The 19,489-nt window shown below is 42.8% G+C and overlaps 1 protein-coding gene across 1 annotated transcript in view; it reads left to right on the top strand.

The window, feature by feature from the left end:
- The window catches only part of LRP2 (LDL receptor related protein 2), a gene marked incomplete at its 5' end in the record, with an annotated part of 158,131 nt that extends 138,976 nt beyond the window's left edge, over positions 1-19,155 (top strand). The window contains 13 exons of the mRNA XM_015565782.1: positions 1,120-1,309; positions 3,537-3,665; positions 4,724-4,944; positions 5,722-5,898; positions 8,300-8,419; positions 10,424-10,514; positions 11,350-11,417; positions 11,602-11,719; positions 12,186-12,315; positions 13,609-13,710; positions 15,702-15,809; positions 18,615-18,686; positions 18,876-19,155. Of these exons, the coding sequence (XP_015421268.1) occupies positions 1,120-1,309; positions 3,537-3,665; positions 4,724-4,944; positions 5,722-5,898; positions 8,300-8,419; positions 10,424-10,514; positions 11,350-11,417; positions 11,602-11,719; positions 12,186-12,315; positions 13,609-13,710; positions 15,702-15,809; positions 18,615-18,686; positions 18,876-19,037 (1,688 nt within the window). The remainder of the gene's footprint in view (positions 1-1,119; positions 1,310-3,536; positions 3,666-4,723; positions 4,945-5,721; positions 5,899-8,299; positions 8,420-10,423; positions 10,515-11,349; positions 11,418-11,601; positions 11,720-12,185; positions 12,316-13,608; positions 13,711-15,701; positions 15,810-18,614; positions 18,687-18,875) is intronic.
- Between the last annotated feature and the right edge of the window lie 334 nt (positions 19,156-19,489).

Below are 19,489 nucleotides of genomic sequence, written 5' to 3'. Positions count from 1 at the left end.
CTTTGCCCTGAAGGGTGTCCTGGATCAGAGTGAGGGTCCCCACTGGGGTGCCTGGCCAGCCTGGGTGAGGGGATGATGGCTGTTTGCAGCTGGTCACACACCCTTCAGGGTCGGGGTCCCAACTTGGGTGCCTGGCCAGTCTGGGTGAGGGGCTGAGAGCTGTTTTCTGGCGGGCGGGTGACTGAAGTTCCCCTTCCTTCCTTTCTTTCTTTCTTTCTTTTTTATAACTGTTATATATTTTTTAAATATATTTTAATGATTTTTTAGAGAGGAGGGGAGAGGGATAGAGAGTTAGAAACATCAATGAGAAAGAAACATCGATCCGCTGCCTCCTGCACACCCCCCACTGGGGATGTGCCCGCAACCAGGGTACATGCCCTTGACCGGAATCGAACCTGGGACCCTTCAGTCCACAGGCTGACGCTCTATCTACTGAGCCAAACTGGTTAGGGCTGGATCTCCATTTCTTATTTGTAAAGTAAGAGCAGAAATCTCATTCTGCCTGCCTGCCTCTGAGAGTTATGTTGAAGATCAAATGAAATCATAGATACGAAGATGCTTTGCAAACTATCAATAACTGGACAATGTATGATTTGTTATTATGTTTTCACACAGTTATGCAATACAATAAGCTTTCTAAGACTAGTATATACCTAGGAAAGTATATGCCTTAAAAGTCACAATTGTCCTATGCTTTTCAAAATGTCTGCTGCCTACTGTCTTTTAGTCTGTACATAAAATAAGACTTCACATCTGCATGGCTCCTTGATTGTCACTGTTACTTTGTATGATTTCAAACTCTCAACAGCCTGCCCCTGGTTTATCTATATGTTCTATTTTGGAAACTAGAACTTGATCCTAATGAGAGTAAATAGGTTCTTGGCTGAAATATGTTTTAATGAATTACCTTTAAATAAAAACAATTAAGTCTGTATCAGTATTACCAATTGAAGCATGTGTAGCTAATAGCTATTCAAGTAGGAGAGGTTTCGAGGTTTGATCATATGGGTGTATTACTAATATAGGAACAATGAGGAGGTATCGATGTCAATAAATGAACAGTACTTCATCTAATTAGACCCCAGGTCCTCTCTTAACTGATGTTCTTAACATGAAACTGACGTGTGTGTCTTGCCTCTGCAGGTGTCATATATTACACTGTGCTAGGGCATGGCTCTAATTTTGGTGCTATCAAACGTGCCTACATCCCCAACTTTGAATCTGGCAGTAACAACCATGTGCAAGTAATTGACCTGGGCCTGAAATACATAATGCAGCCAGATGGCTTAGCAGTGGACTGGGTTGGAAGGTAAGTTTAGTGTATATTCCCCTATTGCCCATTCTATTTACCTGGTCAGAGCTCCTTCCTGTTCTCCTGGGCACATGAGTTAAGCTGGACCTGGATATGGGTACACTCAGCCACTGGTGCAGCTGGAGAAGGCCTGGGCTTGTTCTAGCCCCAGCAGCCACCCCTGCTTACACCAATGTGTCCTATAAATATTATCATTTACTTTATACTAGAGGCCTGGTGCACGGATTCGTGAATCTGTCCTATAAATATTATCATTTACTTTATACTAGAGACCTGGTGCACAGATTCATGAACCTGTGGGGTCCCTTGGCCTGGTATGCAGGGTTTGGGCAGGGGGTCCCTCGGCCTGGTCTGTGGGGTTTGGGCAGAAACTGGCTCTCTGACATCTGTGATGGGTCCCGGATTGTGAGAGGGTGCAGGCCAGGCAGAGAGACCCCACTGGTGCATGATCGGAGCTGGGGAGGGATTTTGAGAGCCCCGGATTGTGAGAGGGTGCAGGCCAGGCAGAGAGACCCCACTGGTGCATGATCGGGGCTGGGAGGGATTTTGGGAGGGCTCCGGGGCATGTCTAGCCCTTCTCGCCCAGTCCCAATTGGCAGGACCCCAGCAGCAAGCTAACCTATCATTGGAGCATCTGCCCCCTGGTTGTCAGTGTGTGTCATAGCGACTGGTCGAATGGTTGGACACTTAGCATATTAGGCTTTTATTATATAGGATGTGCCATGAAAGAGTCTGGAAAAGAACAAAGGTGAAGACTCTATATTTATATCTAGGAGAACATTCTTGCCAACAGTGTTCTGGATCCCAAAAGTGTCTTGTAGTATGGCAGAACTATTGATTTTGTGAAGAAATGGGACATACTCACAATTATCCCAGCAAAGCAGTTGTGATGAAACATTTTTCTCCATGGTAATTATTTCAGGGAGGAAAAACCCACACCTTGTGTTTTGGGCAGACTGTGTTGTCTAAACAGATTGGAAATTTGACTTTGCTGTAATCTTTGGGTTGTTTGTTAATAGCTATATTGGATCCATTGTCTTCTTAGATTTTCTAGAACCCCAGGGAGCAGAGCCACACATTTTGGATGGTTTATCATAAGGTAGATGCATGAGATGCAAACTGATGTGGAAAAGTCAGTAAGCTCCTTCTTCATGGAAGAGCCTTGCACTGGAGTGACATTGGTGGCAAGCGGTAACATTAGAACCAGAGCTCAGGCATTTATAGAATCCCCTTGTCCTTGAAAGTGAACTAACAGTGGGAAAATGTTTGCAAGGGAAGGCTTAGGCTTGCTGCCTCTCGGGGAGAATGGAGAGTCACTTGTCATACGGAATAATTTTTACCTTTAAACAACTTGTCTGGTGTTCCTGGAAGATTTGAACATCTCTGAAGTTAATGAGGTCCCCACTGTGCCTGCAGGCTAACAGGAGAGACTTATTCTAGCATGTTCTGCCATGAATCTAGGCCTCAGCGAATTAGGAACTTGAAACTCTTGACTTCAACACTTCCTCCGCAAAACCGAGCAGGCAATACCAGATCTGTTTTCCTGTTTGAAGTTTTACCTCTTTCTCAGCCTTAATGAATGAGTGAATTAAGAAACAGATGGAAATCTTTCTGCCTGGGAGGGACTGAGACCTGCAGTCTTAGGGATGGAAAAAGGGCAGGATGGCTTCAGTCTTAGACATGGAAGAAGGGCAGGATGGTCGCAGTGTTAAGGATGGAAGAAGGTCAGGATGGCCACAAGTTTAAGGATGGAAGAGGGGCAGGATGGCCTAGCTGAGTTTGTTATTTGGAAAGGCTATTTCCACTCATCCTTGGAAATGATGCCAGATTCCTACTGATTCCAATGGGGTTCTTGGCTGAGGAGGAAGCCGACTCATGGACAATGAGAATGAAAGGGCTGTCCAAAAATTGCTTAAAGCTTCTACCTGGAAGTACATGTCTCATAAGAATGCCAGATGTGAGTCCATCATCATTTGATCCTGGCTGATTCAGCTGCTTTGACTGATCAAGCAGGAGTTCCCCCTTTCCCTCTCTTCTCCACTTGTAACCTTCCACAGATGTCCCCTTGGCAATCCCTAGTGGGGGAGACCATGCCCAGGTCACTAGAAACTGAGTTGCTGTCATGCCAGCCGGGATTTCCAAAATAAATGTTCTCATCCTCAGAACTCCTAGAAGTGATCAGTCTAGAATTGTTGCTTGTTTAACACTGTCCCTCTAAATTCAGGCATATTTACTGGTCGGATGCCAGGAGTCAACGGATTGAGGTGGCTAAACTTGACGGGAGGTACAGAAAGTGGCTCATTACCACCCAACTAGATCAACCAGCTGCCGTGGTTGTGAATCCCAAACTAGGGTAAGTACTTGAAGGAGCATTTAATGTTCTAGATATTTTCTACTTGGACTCTCAAAAAAAAAAATTTACATGTATTTGATTATTTTTTCCTAATTGCACTAAAATTGTCTTTTGACTTTTTTGGAGTGACATCTATGACTATTTTCAGGAATTATAATATGCTCTAAAGATCATTTAGGACCAACCAGGTTTCACATCTATGCTGTGTAAGGGGAAGGCCTCTGGCCACATATTTTCCAGACCCCAGTTAATCTAAATTCCACACATTCCTCAAAAGAATTTAAGGATGGATCTATACCTGATGATTGGTTTAGACTAGAGACTGCAAAGTGGTGGCTGGTAGGCTAATATGGCCCATAAGCATATTTGACTTACTGAGTTGCTCACATTTTTAAAGTTTTAAAAATCTGTATTTGGTACTTGAAAAATCAGAAGTGTTAACACTAGGTAGGTATGTCTTCCTTGAGGTAGTGTTGCCTGGAATTTTTAGACAAGACCTTGTCTGCCCTTCACTTCATGTGTATAACTACTCTGCTCCATGCATTTATCTTACCTGCCTGATCCTTTCTAGGGATTTGAAGTGGCACAATCCCTGGTCTACTCAATTCTTTCATAATTAAGCCTTAATTGGATGCAAAATAATTAATGCCTTTTAAAAGAGTTCGATGGTAAGCTTCCTGTGGGTAGGAATCCTTGTTGGATCTCGGAGACATCCCACACACAGAAGAGTGCCTCTCGCACAGAGGCATTCACTCAATATTTTTTGAAGAAGGAACAGCTTTTTAAATGATGTATATATTTTACAGGGTCTGGGTGTATATCATTGGGCAGGGCTGCGCAGTCTCTCTTGAGAAGATGCAGTTTTCAGGAAGGGGAGATCACAGGTGCCCTGGCTGCCCCCTTTCTCTCTCTCTTCTCAAGTAAAGTGTAAAAACAGCATGACTTAGCACTAGGGCTCTAAGAAAAACAGCTGGCTTTCCTGTGGGAAGTCCATGCTCCACTTCAGGGGAGGAGCCTCACTAGATGAAATGCTACAACAAGGAGACTTTCTGTTACAGGCTTATGTACTGGACGGACTGGGGCAAGGAACCAAAAATCGAGTCAGCCTGGATGGATGGGCAGCATCGGAGCATCCTGGTCCGCGAGGACCTCGGTTGGCCGACTGGTCTTTCTATTGATTATTTGAACAATGACCGAATCTACTGGAGCGACTTCAAGGAAAAAACGATTGAAACCATAAAATATGATGGGACTGATAGGAGAATTGTTGCCAGTGCAGGTTAGAAATTAGTTCGAATTTAATGTTCAATAATCAATTAATATCTTTCCAATCTCTTTGCCTATTTTCTCAGAAAGGAACTCCAATTTTAAGAAGTGGTTTATGTTAATTCTTAAATATCACTTTCCCCAGCTCTCAGCTGCTGATTTAAATGCAAATGAACTCCTTAGCAATGCTGTAATTAAGTTCTTTTTGTTCTTTTTACATAATTTTTAAAAATGCTCTCAGCAGCAGATATTAAAATGATTGAGGTTCCAGTTGAGTTACCTTGAGAGAGGAGGTGGTCCTATGGACCGGGCTAACCCATGTCTAACCACTTTTAGACACATTTGTTCTTATCGTGCTGGATTGTTCATTTTGCACAACTGCAAACACCTAGAAGGAGACAAACATATTTTTTCTTATCCAGATTGTCGAACTGCAGGAATCCAGCACGTACCAGGTTTTCCTGATAAGCCGCGTCTTGTTTTCAAGGGAAAAAAATTCACTGCCATACAAATTGTTTTCCAAAAGTAAAATAAAGTCAGCAACTTGAAAGTGAGCAAGTCCCCTACCATGGGGATTAACCAGTGGGCACTCATCTAGTTTAATTTTCGTTATCTTGATCTCTCAGGAGAGCATACTTCTGCGGTTTTGTGCACAGAAAGTCTGCTTGACTGTTCTGGATTGTCAGGCATTGCATTAGTGATGAATTCACGCAGAAGGAAGGCTGACGCAGAGGTGGGGTTAGGTTCTCTTTTCAGTAACCTGCTTTTCTTTCTCCCTGTGGGCAAGCAGCAGTGGACCCTTACAGTCTTGACATCTTTGAAGGCCAGTTATACTGGGTATCGAAGGATAAGGGAGAAGTATGGACACAAGATAAATTTGGGCAAGACAAGAAAGAGAAAATGATGACTGTGAGCCCTTGGCTCACTCAAGTTCGAGTCCTTCATCAACATAGATACAATCGGTCAGGTAACCACTAACCTCGGAATACGAGGTTCCTCATTCTTTCAAATTAATGGCTATAGTGTTGGAAAATGGTCGTGGATTATAAGAGGTTGATCTCCTGGTGCATGAAAGGCGTGTGTGTGTGTGTGTGTGTGTGTGTGTGTGGTTTTTATTGGAGGTTAGATGAAATTATTTATGCCACCAGCAGATATGAAGTAACAATATTTCAGTCCTCGCCGTTTGGAGTTATGGGTATGTATATCCAGGCCACAGCATCCAGCAGGCATCAGACCCCTGCTAGCTATGAGTTGCGTTAACAAGTCACAGTGTGGGTTTCCTGGACATCATCAGTTTGACCCATTCCTTGCAACTAGGCTAGTCTTACCCTGGGCTGTGTGAGCCTTAGCCTGAGATTGTCCGGCAGGTGCACTTCCATCCCTCCCCCTTTTTCCTATTAGTTCTGGTTCCCACTTCATCAGGTGACCTGTGTTCTAATTCATTGTAAGGTGAAATGGAAGGGACATTTTTGAAGTGAGGAAAGGACATAGACTCTTAAATTCTAAATGTCAGATTCTCGTGTCACATAAGGAAACTGTGGATAGGAGAGATTCAGTAACTCATATGCCCAAGTTGCACAACCAACAGATACGTTTTTAAACTTAGAAGTGATTTTAAAATTCAATTGCATTGAACCCAGAGCTCAACATCTTTCCGGTCAAGCTGTGATCAGTATACCTCGATCCAGGTTGAATTCTGTCATGGGGGGGACCTTCGATAAGTTGCTTCCCTTCCCATCCCTGTATGCGAAACAAAGGTGGAGCCTGAGGTCCCCCTAAGTTCACTAATCCTCTGAGACCCCGAATCAGACTTAACAAATTGGAGCTCAGAGATAAACCTTCCAGGAGATGACACTGGTAGTACATGCCCTTTCTGAGGCTTCACTGCCTGTGTGGCTGATAGTGATCGCTGGTTCTCCAGCCCTTTTCCAAAGCACCTCAGCTCTCCTGTCCTAAGCGCTCCTGCAGCTCTCACACTGGACGGTTCTAAAGGCAGAGCAGTTACCTGGTGAGCCTCTGGCCCCTGTGGAAAAGGCTGCCCAGGAGTCAGGCAGAGGAGAATCTGGAGACTCCCTGAAGGAAAAGCATCAGTCAGCTCAGACTCTGGCCGCTTTGGAAAGTGCCGCGTGCTGCTGTGTAAGCCAGAGGCCCAGCTCTAGCTGTGCCAGGTTACATTTGCTCTGGACCCATAGTTCTCCTCGTTTAGCCTGCGTCAGGATCATCTAGAAAGCGTGTTGAACACATTGCTGTGCCTCACCCACAGGAATTCTGATTTAACATGCCGGAGGTGGCCTGAGAAGTTTGCCTTTCTAGCAAGTACCCAACTGACGCTAAAGTCGCTGGTTGGAGGACCCCATTTTGAGAATCCCTGCTCCAGGCCCTGCTCACAGTGTGGGCCATGGGCCAGTGGCGTGGGTAGCCTGTGGGAGCTGGTTAGAAATGCAGGTTCTCAGGCCATGCCCAGCCCTTTAGAGTCAGATTCCCCAGGCGTTTTGCATGACATTAAAGTTTGAAAGCTCTGCTCTCGAGAGCTGAAGACATGGTAATGGGATAGGTTCTGAATTAGGCTTTTGGAATGTGCCTTTTTATTTTATTTATCGCCATGCCTTGTCTATAGTTACATTTTAGGTGACCGAGAATCAGGATCACAGAATGTCAGTGTGAGAAGGAATTTAGAGATCATCCAATCCTTTGATAAATCTTAATATATGCTAGGATAGAATTTAGATGGCTCTGTAATTATACGAGAGACTTTGTAACAGTGGTAATGGAGCCCTATCCCAGAACAATGTAAATATAAATTTCTGTGACTGGGCAACCATCCTTGTGAATAGCTCCCATCTGATTCTGTTAATCATGGCTCAAAATCCCCTCGTCTTACAAATAAGGGAACTGAAGCCCAGAGGGATGTTCTCCTTGGAGGGCGAGGGTGGAAGTCACATCTAGTATATGCTTTGGATGGTCCACGCATTCTGACCTATTCAAATGGGGATAATGATAAATCTTGCTGCTGTGTTAATGGAGTCTCAGCGGTGTTTTGAACTATCTCAAATTGCTTAGCACTGATTAGTTTTCGAGTGATCAGGCACCTCTCTGTCAAACATGCCAGGGCAAAGAGGAGATAGTGATGCCAACAGAAAATGGGAGTGGTGCAGAAGTAGGGTGGAGGGCACAGGGAGGGACTGTGTCACTTTGGTGGGGTGGCCAGGGGCTGGCAGTGTAAATGAGGGTGAATGGCCAGGTGGCACATGGCCTAGAGGTGTTGGGATGTCAACTGTGAGGGCCACAACTCGGTCCATGGGCATATCCCTGGTTGGGTTAATCATTTCCTCCTTTGATCCTAACCGTGGTTCTCATCTGCTTTTCAGTGCCCAACCGCTGTAAAAATGTCTGCAGCCATCTCTGCCTCCTGAGACCCGCAGGATACAGCTGTGCCTGTCCCCAGGGCGCCTCCTTTTTGGAGGGGAGCATGACTGAGTGTGATGCAGGTAGGGGCACTGCCTGGACAGCCTCAGGGGCCTGGGAGAGCTGTCTGCCTTCTTTAGGAGATTCCCTATCCATACTTCACCTCCTTCAGGAGCCTGAAGAATCCTGTGTACTAGGTCCATTGCACATTGGAGCGGTGATGGCTAGGAGGAGGGACAAGAGATGGAGGAACTGTGTCCCGATGATTTCTGAGAATTATTTGCTAAGAACTTCAGAGATAGGTTCAGTGTCCATACATCTATAATTGTGTTGTTTTGCAAAGACATTTTGAAAATGGAATTTTCTATATGGCCTTCTTTCCCTTCCCACCCGACCCTGGATGACTACACCCCTGAATCCATTCAGCCTTACCTGGGTTCCTTTAGGTGGAGGACCAGGTTCCTGAAGTGGGGGCTGGGGGCTTATAGAGGGGAGGGCTGTTTTCCTCACTTGCTCATTTCAAAGTTTTGACAATCACAAAGGACCACATTATAAAATATACCTGTGCTTTTGGGAGATGGAGGCCAGAGTAGGAAATGCTATGGATAATCTATGCATGGCAAGACATTTTTTCAGTGATTCTTAAGTTAAGGAGCTAATAAGCGATGGGGAATAACTAGTGTCTATAACTAGTATCCAGTACTTGATAAGTTCTTTAAAAAAAATCATACTGCTGTTGTTCACTAGTGGCCCATTCGATGGCTCACATCCCCCAGTTTTAGACAATGGGGGATGAAGAGGATTAAGGCACTACCTTGGGACTCTTTCCAACCAGGCTGAAATGTTGGCAGGTTTACAGAATGAACTCAGGGTAAAGAAACTGCTTCCCTCTGCCTCCCTTCCCCTATCCCAGTGCTACTGGGGAAATACTGGCAAGACTACACTATTTTGAAATATTTTGAGACTTATTCTATGCTGTAGATGGGTGTTCTGACATTAATTACAATCTCACATTGAAGGAGCCATGTCTAGGTTGTCACTTCATCTACTACTTTGCTCATTTACATGTAATTGCCAAGTGGATTATATTAAAATTCTCATTTAAAAGAACTTGAACCAAAGGTAGCACATTAATAATGGCAGTCATTTGTATGTGGTCTTGGTTTGGTATATTAATCAATCTATTTGATAAATATTTACTGAGTGCCTACTATGTGCTAAGCATTGTTCTAAGGGTTGGAGATAGTGAACAAAACAGACACATTCCCTGCTCTTGTTAAGCTTATATCCTAACAGGACAATAAATAGAGAACCCCATAAATATATGATGTCCGGTGGTGAAAGGAGAAAATTAAAGCAGGGTAAGAGGGGTGAGGGTGGGGTAGGAATGGGATAGAGAGTTCCAGAAGGCCTCTCTGATAAGGAGTCCTTTGAGTAGAGACTCAAATTGAGGAACTGTGCCAGAAGGGTATTTGAATAAACACACAGTACTTATTGAGTATCTTCTAAGTATTATACATGGACACACCAATGACCCATCAGGCACATGCAGGGAGTACTTAGGTGCAGGGACCCAGAGCAAGGGCAGTTTTGGAAGACTTAAAAAATGAGGTCTCTAACCAGCTGTCTGTCAAGCATCTTTATGTCTGTTTATTGGTTAATGACTTGCTGATACTTTGGAGCCTTTAGTTGAAGTTTGGAGGTGTAATTGAACTCTTGATCTTAATGGGGTTCACAGAAGAGAATTATGAACAATTCAAATGAGAAGGGAATTCCTAAGAGACTTTTTTTTTTATTACATAGTTCCTTTGAACTATTAATGTATGTGCTGGGGTTTAATTGTTTTTGAGTGAAATTATATAAATTGCCTCCTTTTCCCACCAAATGTATGTTACTCTCCAAGACCTTATTATTGATAAGGAAATTCATCTGACTGAAGGGGAAGGGAAGGTTTTGATAGGGAGAGTAATTAGACGCCCTGCCCCCAACCACCCCACCCCCATCCTAGGCTGGAAGCAGGATTGCCTGGTGTGGGTGCTTTGCTGAGTACGGCCCACTAACACGTGCATGGCTTTCCCTTTCTGCAGCTGTGGACAATCCTATCACCATGCCGCCCCCATGCAGGTGTATGCACGGAGGAAATTGCTATTTTGATGAGAATGACATCCCCAAATGCAAGTAAGTCTGAATGTTGAGGGCTGAGCTATGGGTTTTGCTTTTGGGGTAATTCTAGACCTTAAAGAAAACAAGGATAGGAACCTTGCCAGTTCACTAATTATCCCATCTTAACCAGCTTGCCCTCCCTTGGGGAATCCACAGAGAACTAAGGCAGTGCTTCTCAAACTGTACGGCTCCTAAGGACCACCTGGAGTCTGGACCAAATGCCCCATCCATCTTATTCACAGGGATTCCACATTTCTAACAAGCTCCCAGGAGGTGCCACAGCATTGTGGGCCACCCATGTGGGGAGAAAGGAGTTAGAGAAGTGACAACTACCACATTTTCCTACTCATCTGGTCTTGTCAGTTACAACTGGATTATGGGAGAGGGGCTGCTCAGCAGAGCTGCTTTAAGACCAGGCATACATGAGGAGCAGAGACTGAGTTCAAGACTCGGGAAGGAGAGAATTGTTGAGAAAGCTCTAACACAGAACAAGATAAATGGAGGTCTTTAAAAGTAATGAAATCACATCAAAGGAAAGGACACAAAATGGTTTCCATTTTTACTCCTTAAGGAAAAGGCTGATGGATTAGAGAAGACACCAATAGGTTTATTTGATGAGATTGACCTTGTAGATGCCACAGCTATTTCATTGAAAGTGAATTTCCAAAGTCAGATTACTATTCATTCTGCTCTTCCACTCTTGGCAGAATAAATGGAAGTCATGCGGGATATATTGTTCAACATATAATTTACTCAGCCAAACTTCTCTCTACCTCAAGATGTGCTTAAAAAATTGCAGTAGACGCCTAAGAAGGCAACATCTTGTGAACAATTCTTCTTTTCCTTTCAGGTGTCCCACTGGCTACATGGGAAATTACTGTGAAATAGGGCTTTCGAAAGGCATTTCTCCAGGAACAAGTAAGTTTGAAGAATATGAGCTATCTGGAAATACTTCCCAGTGCCTAAATTGAGTGCTATTTATATTCTGTGTGACCCAGTCTTTGAGGAATGGATGGTGCTACTCCCCAGCTTCTGCAGCTAAGACTGGCTCTTCTCCTTTCCATGTTAACGTGTTCGCTTCTTCTCCCCTCCTCGATGGCAGCAATGGCCGTGCTGTTGACAGTCATCCTGATCATCATCATTGGAGCTCTGGCAGCGTTAGGATTTTTCCACTACAGGAAGACTGGCTCCCTTCTGCCCTCTCTGCCCAAGCTGCCAAGGTCAGTTCCATTATGTGGAGCATTTATTTTAGAAGCCTGTGTGATGGGACCACGCGAAAACAACGAACTTGGTTGTGTGTTGTTTTTATAAAGTTAAAAAAGCACAATACATAGCTCACCTGTTCTGCAGGAACCAAAGGGAGGGAACTGAAAGCAGTCACTTCACATCACAACTTCTTATCAAGTGCTTCAAACAAACCTGAAGGCAAATCACATTTTCTAGTCCACGCGGTTGTGCCTGCTGGTGGGCATTCAGGTTAGGTGGAGAGCAGTCGGCTGTGTGAGGGCGAGGCTGGCCCTCTGTTAGATCTCAAAATTGCCACTTCCAGGGGGCCCAGGGGATGCACTAGAGTGGGAACCGGACACTTACTTCCTTTTAGTAAGACTTAGCAATATGGAGGAAAGGGTACTCTTGCAAAAGGCTGTTAAAAAAAACAATAACTGTTTCGATGGCTTCTTTTCTCAGCTTAAGCAGTCTGGTCAAATCCTCTGAAACTGGGAATGGGGTGACCTTCAGATCAGGGGCCGATGTTAACATGGATATTGGAGTGTCTGGTTTTGGCCCTGAGTCTGCTATTGACAGAGCAATGGTGATGGTGAGTGTGGTTTCAAAATGACTATGTGAAGGTTCTCATTTTTACTGTTTTACAAAAGAAGCACTTTTTTTTTTAAAAAAAAGAAAAGAATAAAATTAAGCTAGAAAGAAAACAAAATTGTATGCCTCTCAGAAGAAACTCTTCACTATACATACAAGCTAGGAAACATTAGGTTTGTTGCAGACAGAAATGTGCCGAAAAATGGTAAAGTTGAAACTTTTTTTGCTCTGTGCCACTCTGTTGAATTGGAATCCTAAGCAGTCTTAATTAAGTTTAATTAGAATCCTAAACAGATTTTTGGGAGAGGAGGGGAAAGAGAGTATGATATTCTCTTCTTATTTGATGATCTTTGTATTTTGAAAGGAAGGAATAAGGAACTACATGTTCCCTGGTGTTGTTTATTTTCCCACCAATGTATAGTGATGGAATAAACAGTAATTTTAGAGTCAGCGATTGGTAGCAATAACTCTGCTGCCTTCTAAATTAATAGGCATGGAGCTTGACCTCTCTGTACAATGGGTACAGTAATACCTGCCTCCATCTGTAAAATGCCTCCTGTGAGGACCAAATAGATATTTCATGAGTGGGCTAGTACAGGTTAATCAGTATAGGGAAAGCAATTTCAGCATTCTGCCTTTCCCCCAAGCTTTCATTTTTGCCCTGCCTAAAAGCACACAATTATCTCTTCTTTCCTCCTCCCTCTTCTCTACTTTGCTCTTTTTCCACCACCCACCCTTTTCTCTGTTGTTCAAACCCAACCCCCAGGTATTAAGGTGCCTAGACATAGGAAGAGTGTTTCCATTTTCTTGAGCTGACTGGTTAGTCCATTATGTTACTTTACATCAGCAATTTTCATCCCGTGTGCCACAAGAATTTTTGAAACATGCCATGCTTAATAATTTAGTCAGGGGCACTGACCTCTTTTCCCTTAGTTGGTCAAATAAAAAAAAAATGACAACAGCCAACACAACAATAGCCATTTGATGTGAATGAATCAAAATTATATCTATTTTTTTGGTCAGATCAGCAAAAATATCTCTTTTTTGGTGTGCTGCAGAATTTTAGTAATTCGTTTTTGTGTGCAATGAGGTGAAACAGGTTGAAAATTGCTGCTTTACATAGTGGTTTGCTGGGTGCAGGTCTTCTATCTCTGCTGGGGGTTATTTATTTACGTATTTTTGCCATTTGGGGGAAAATTTGACATAGCACCTAGCATGCCTCTAGGCATGAGGAGAACACCTTCCTGTATGTGTGAATCAGGTCAGTATGGCACAACCTTTTTTCCTTTACCAGAGTGACCACTTCACCATGGAGATGGGGAAGCAGCCCATAGTCTTTGAAAACCCAATGTATGCGACGCGGGACAGCGCTGTCAAAGAGGCTCCGCAAGCCCAGGTGAGCCGTCACACGGGCCTTTCTTCCAGGTACTACGACTGCTGGACCTTGCTCTTTTGAGGAATGAATGCCGCTCAAATGGAAGGAAGCATGTGGTCCAATCCTCAGCTTCACTGTCTGCAGTAACAAGACTGACCCAAGGACGTGATATCTGAATACAACCAGAATCCTGTTCTGTCGTACAGTTGTTGATATTTGGCAACCATTCTGGGGGTGCTGACTAAGAACCTTTTCATTTTGAAAAAAACATATATTTACTGATTTTTTAGAGAGAGGAAGGGAGAGGGAGAGAGAGAGAGAAACATTGATGAGAGAAACATTCATTGGCTGCCTCCTGTACATTGGGGATTGAGCTCAAAACCCAGGCATGTGCCCTGACCCAGAATCGAACCAGCAACCTCTTGGTGCATGGGACAACGCCCAACCAACTGAGCCACACCGGCCTGGTGAGACCCTTTTTATTCCGAGTGGTCAAAGCAAGAGGATTCACTCTGAATCCGTTTAGAGGCTTGGTAAACACAGTGCCTGACTCACGAGGCTCCCTATAAATATTAGAGAGATAAATGATTGAATGATTGACAGGTCATCATGCAGAGATTTGGGCTTACTCTCTGGGTTCTTACTGGTATCACAAATGTGTGATTTGAGGTGATCTCCCTATGCTTGCCTTTCTCATACTTTTCTGAAAAGTAAAAACATCTCCAAAGAGGCAGATACTGACATTTCTTTGATGAAGCCCCACTGCTCACTTATCTTGCAGAGGAGCAGGGAGATGAGACAGTGTATGCATGAAGGGAAAAACTTTTCAGTAGGTCAGTAGCCCCAACACCACTTCCAGTGCGTGTCCGAGGTTAGCCTGTGCTTCCTTTGTCAAAACCACTGTGGCCTCAGTGAAATACAGTTTTAGTGTTAACACCTAACCTTCTTTTGTAATCACAAGATAATGGTACGTTTTAACACAAGATAGGAATGTTTATTTTATGAATAGCTTCCTTAAGATCAGAAATGTTTGAATCTTGAAAGCATTTCACCTAATGCTCTGGTAGCCAGGTAGCAAAACTTTGGTTGCATGGTAAGATCAATATGATAATTAATTTGACATTTTCACTTGAAATAAAATGAGGCCATGTTTACAAACACATACCCAAGTTCAAGAAGAAATGAAGGGGGTGAATGCAAAAATATAGGAAAAGGAGGGAATTTCTATTATATATATATATCTCCATGGTAGTTTGGGATTAAGAGGGAATGTCTGGAGGAATATTACTAGTAATTCCATTATACCTCACTTAAAAGATGCAATCCCTGGTAGTTACAGAATAGTCACAGAGATGTAAATTACAGCATAGGGAATATCGTCAATAGTACCATAATAACTATGTGTGGGGCCAAGTGGGTACTTGGAACATTGGGAGGACCACTCTATAAAGTACATGATTTTTTTAAACCACTATGCCATACATCTGAAATTAATACAGAATAAGAATGAATGTGAACTGTAATAAAAATTTTTAAAAATATAAAAATGTAACCCCTGTTAAGCAGTCTGCTGAAATTATTAGTTTTATTCTAAATATCCAAAGATAAGATTCTTAGTTTACTAATGAGTTTGGTAATAATTCATGCTGTTCTCCCAGGATTTTGGCTGCCAATGTACAACCAGAGTATCTTTTACCCCAAACTATAGTCCACAGCGGGAAGAAGGGGGCATGGAGAAAATAATAGAAATTGCTGTTACTGAGAGAGAGTGTGACCAGTGGTGGATGTATTTGCCTCCCAGGATTAAGGCATGAGATAGATGACTTAGTGGCTGGTGCTGCTGACTCTGGGGAAATGGGAGGGGAATTTATTCCTGGGCTCCAAGGTCAGCCTCCTATAATAAAATTGGTGCCTGACCATGTCTGTGGGCAAAACAGAACCAAGGACTTGATAAGAAACTTCACAGCAAAAATTCTTTCAAAACTGGATAACAGCCTCTAATATTTACACAGGTGACTGCATTGGAAAATGTGGAGAACAAGAACTATGAATGTCCCATAAACCCTTCTGAGATAGCTCCAGACACAAAGCCAACTTCCCCAAGTGCTGAAGGAACTCAGGTAATGGGCTAACCTCTGAAATGACATGGGATTTGGAGAGGACTTTGGAATTGCTGGATTTTTTTTATCCTAGGCAAACTAGGGAGACCCCAATAGGCTCATAGAGTCCAAGATGTCTAGGCAGTTAATAAAGATAATTTTTGAGAAATTATAAGTTAACATTTTCCCACCAAATAAATCTACATTCTAACACTGAGATGGGAATGATGTTCTTTGTGACATGGGAGATCACACAGAAGAGAAGGGCAACAGACTTCTGGGTCCAGCATCTTCAGACCAGAGGCATTTAATTTGAGAGAATGACTGAATATTAATAAAGAGCTCCCTGGGTCAAGGATACATACATAGAGAAGACCCTTTCCTTTCCTGTGTAATGCCGTTTTTCTAAGTGTACATATTCCCTTAATAATGTACGTTGTTCTTAGTTCTACTACTGTCACCTATGTTCACCACTAGATGGCACTAATTTATACCCTCTTCATCTATCTGTCCACTGTCCAACCATCATTGCCCTCATTGTGCCAGACACAGTGTTTAATACTGGAGATTAAAAGAAAAAACTAACCACTGTATAGAGCTTCCCTACCATTCCTATAGTCCCTTGAAATTTTTAGATTGTTTGGTCTACAGAGAGAAATTCAATAAATAAATTTATGTAAAACTTTAAAAAATGTTTTTATTGATTTCAGAGAGGAAGGGAGAGGGATAAAGAGATAGAAACATCAATGATGAGAGAGAATCATTGATCGGTTGCCTCCTGCACACCCCTACCGGGGATAGAGCCCACATCCCTGGCATGTATCCTTGACTGGACTCGAACCTGGGACCCTTCAGTCCACAGGCTGATGTTGTATTCACTGAGTTAAACTAGCCAGGGCTTTATGTAAAACTTTGTATCACTAGTTTTCTTGGACGCATAAGAAGGTATCTGAGATCTAGCTGTTTGATTCTGAGCAAACTCTTTTACCTCTGAGCACTAGAGTCCTTAATGTTTCCCCTTGAGGGCATATTGGCAAATTGGTTGGGATGATTCTTTGTGGTATGAAACTACTCTATGCATTTCCGGGCATTTTAGAATTCCTGGCTCCTGTCCACTAAGTATCCTCATGTGTCCCACAATGCACTGTGATGCCAGGCTGGAAACAATAGGATCTGAATGTCTCAGTTCTAAGGTTCTAAGTCCTCTTCTGTGAAATAATACAAAGAAACACAAGTCTAAGGGTAGTTAGAAATTTTATCACTTTATATAATCCCTATTTCTCAGTACCTCAAACTTTTGTTCTGCTTGTTCAGGTCAAAATAAAAGTAGAAGAGGCACTTGGTTAGGATCACCCTAGGTCAGTGATGGCGAACCTTTTGAGCTCGGCGTGTCAGCATTTTGAAAAACCCTAAGTTAACTCTGGTGCCGTGTCACATATAGAAATTTTTTGATATTTGCAACCATAGTAAAACAAAGACATATTTTTGATATTTATTTTATATATTTAAATGCCATTTAACAAAGAAAAATCAACCAAAAAAATGAGTTCGGGTTCGATCTGTTCAAGGGCATGTATCTTGGTTATGGGCACATCCCCAGTGGGGGGGGGTGGGAGGTGGGTGCAGGAGGCTATTGATTGATGTTTCTCTCTCATTGATGTTTCTAACTCTCTCTCTCTCTCCTTCCTCTCTGTAAAAAAAAATCAATAATAGAATATATATTTTAAAAAATGAAAATCACCACCATTTCTTTGGTTAGTAATTGCTTAATTCTAGGCAGCCATTCCATGCTAAAGCAATGACTTTTAAGAGTCTGGGCCTTTCCCATTTAAGTGTAAGTTTCCAGAGGGTGGGCTCTGACACGAATGCCTTCATCTTCCCCTTCCCCATGTGTAACATAGGTCCACACTTAAATGTGGGTTGAAGGGAATGGTCTCTTCTACTCCTATAGTCAGGCGCTCCCCGCTCTGCATATTGGTCTCCTATTTTCACAGAGCAAGAGGCACCCCATAAAATGAGATACCTTAGCTACCTGAGAGACTGTCTGTTCCCTGTCTACCCTTCCCCAAGCACTTTCATCGGGCAGCCAGACCTGTGCCAGCATTGCCACCACCAGCAACGTTTTAGCAAGACAGGCACCGCCCATCATAGCCTAGGATGATTTCTCTTGGGATTCTTTTGTTTACGGGCTCTGAGTCCTGTAGTCTTTGCCTACTCTTCTACCTACAATTCAGTTATATAATCTTGCTGTGACTCCATGTTGTCATCTGTAAAATAAAGGTAATAAAGAGCACCTGGCTCACAGAATTATTGGGAAGATTCAACAGAAAGCCCCTGACACGTAGCGAGCTCCCAGTAAAGGTTCGTTGTGTTTGTTATCCCTGTTATTACTCTAATTACAGAAGGAAATGACGAGGGAAGAAGGGATATGCTTGAGTTGACCAGGGATCAAGATATTTTATGAAATGAGTTACAATATGACTTTTTCTTTAAAATTTCAGCAGCCCCAGAAGAAACCGCCTCCCTATCTCTATCAAAGCTTCTAGATATTATAGACATACATCCTATGAACTATAAAGTTCAAACCAAGGAAATGTTTTAAAATTATTCAATGAAAAGAGCCCAAAGAGTTACTGTTCAGGGACCATTGGAAGAGGAATTGAACAGTTCACCACATGGGCTAGGTCACATGGTCCTAGCTCCCAAATTGCCTTTTGCTTCAGTGAGAAAAAAACGTTAAAACCTGGACAGGGGTGGAGGTGGGGAGGGTGGAGGAAACCCATAAAAAGATTACTGAAGGTTTTCTGATTCCCCTTTTTCATTTAGGCAACAAAGTGGAATATCTTCAAACGAAAACTGAAACAAACTACCAACTTTGAAAATCCAATCTACGCAGAGGTAATTTTTTTTAACAATTTTTCTTAGCACAGGTGTTCCTTCTTAGCCATAATCACTTGCTTGGCTGCATTGGACATACCATCGGAATATTCTGAGCAAACTGGCAAAGATCCATCTTCTTTACACAAAGCTGTTTCTGGTCAGGTCGGGGGAGTAAGTGGCTAATTCATGTTTCCTTTGTGGTCTCAGATGGAGAACGAGAAAAAGGAAAGTGCTGCTGGGACTCCACCTCCATCCCCTTCGCCCCCTGCGAAAGTGCCTGCGAAACGAGCCCCAGCTCCTGCCTATACCGCCACAGAAGACACTTTTAAAGACACAGCAACTCTTGTTAAAGAAGACTCTGAGATGTAGCTGTGCTACAGTTATTTAGGGAATAATTAGAAACACACTTTTGCACATATATTTTTTACAAACAGATAAAAAATGTTAACAGTCAGTACTTTATTAAAAAATATATTTTTCTTCTGTTCACCTGTAGTTGGAAATGTCTGTGGAAACTATGCCTTGTGTGTCTTATTTTTTTTTTTACTTAATGCCATCTCATATTTTTACAAATAATGATCACAATGTACTATATGTATATCTTTGCACTGAAGCTCTATCTAAAGGTAATGCTATAAATATATTGTACATTTGTAAATTTGGGAAAGGTGATCACAACATTAAATTTGCTAAAGAAACTACCTGCTGAATTGGTCGGCGGTCATCCCAGAAAATGACCCAATGAGGAGAGGAATGGACTTGCGGTCCTTAGCCATGTCTAAGAAGAGGCTCCACTCGTACTCCCTGTAGAATTGCCCAGG

This window comes from Myotis davidii, unplaced genomic scaffold (genome assembly GCF_000327345.1).
Source record: "Myotis davidii unplaced genomic scaffold, ASM32734v1 scaffold59, whole genome shotgun sequence".
NCBI lineage: Eukaryota > Metazoa > Chordata > Mammalia > Chiroptera > Vespertilionidae > Myotis > Myotis davidii.
Note: the sequence above shows the minus strand (reverse complement) of the source record. Positions and strands in the feature narration are given on the sequence as shown.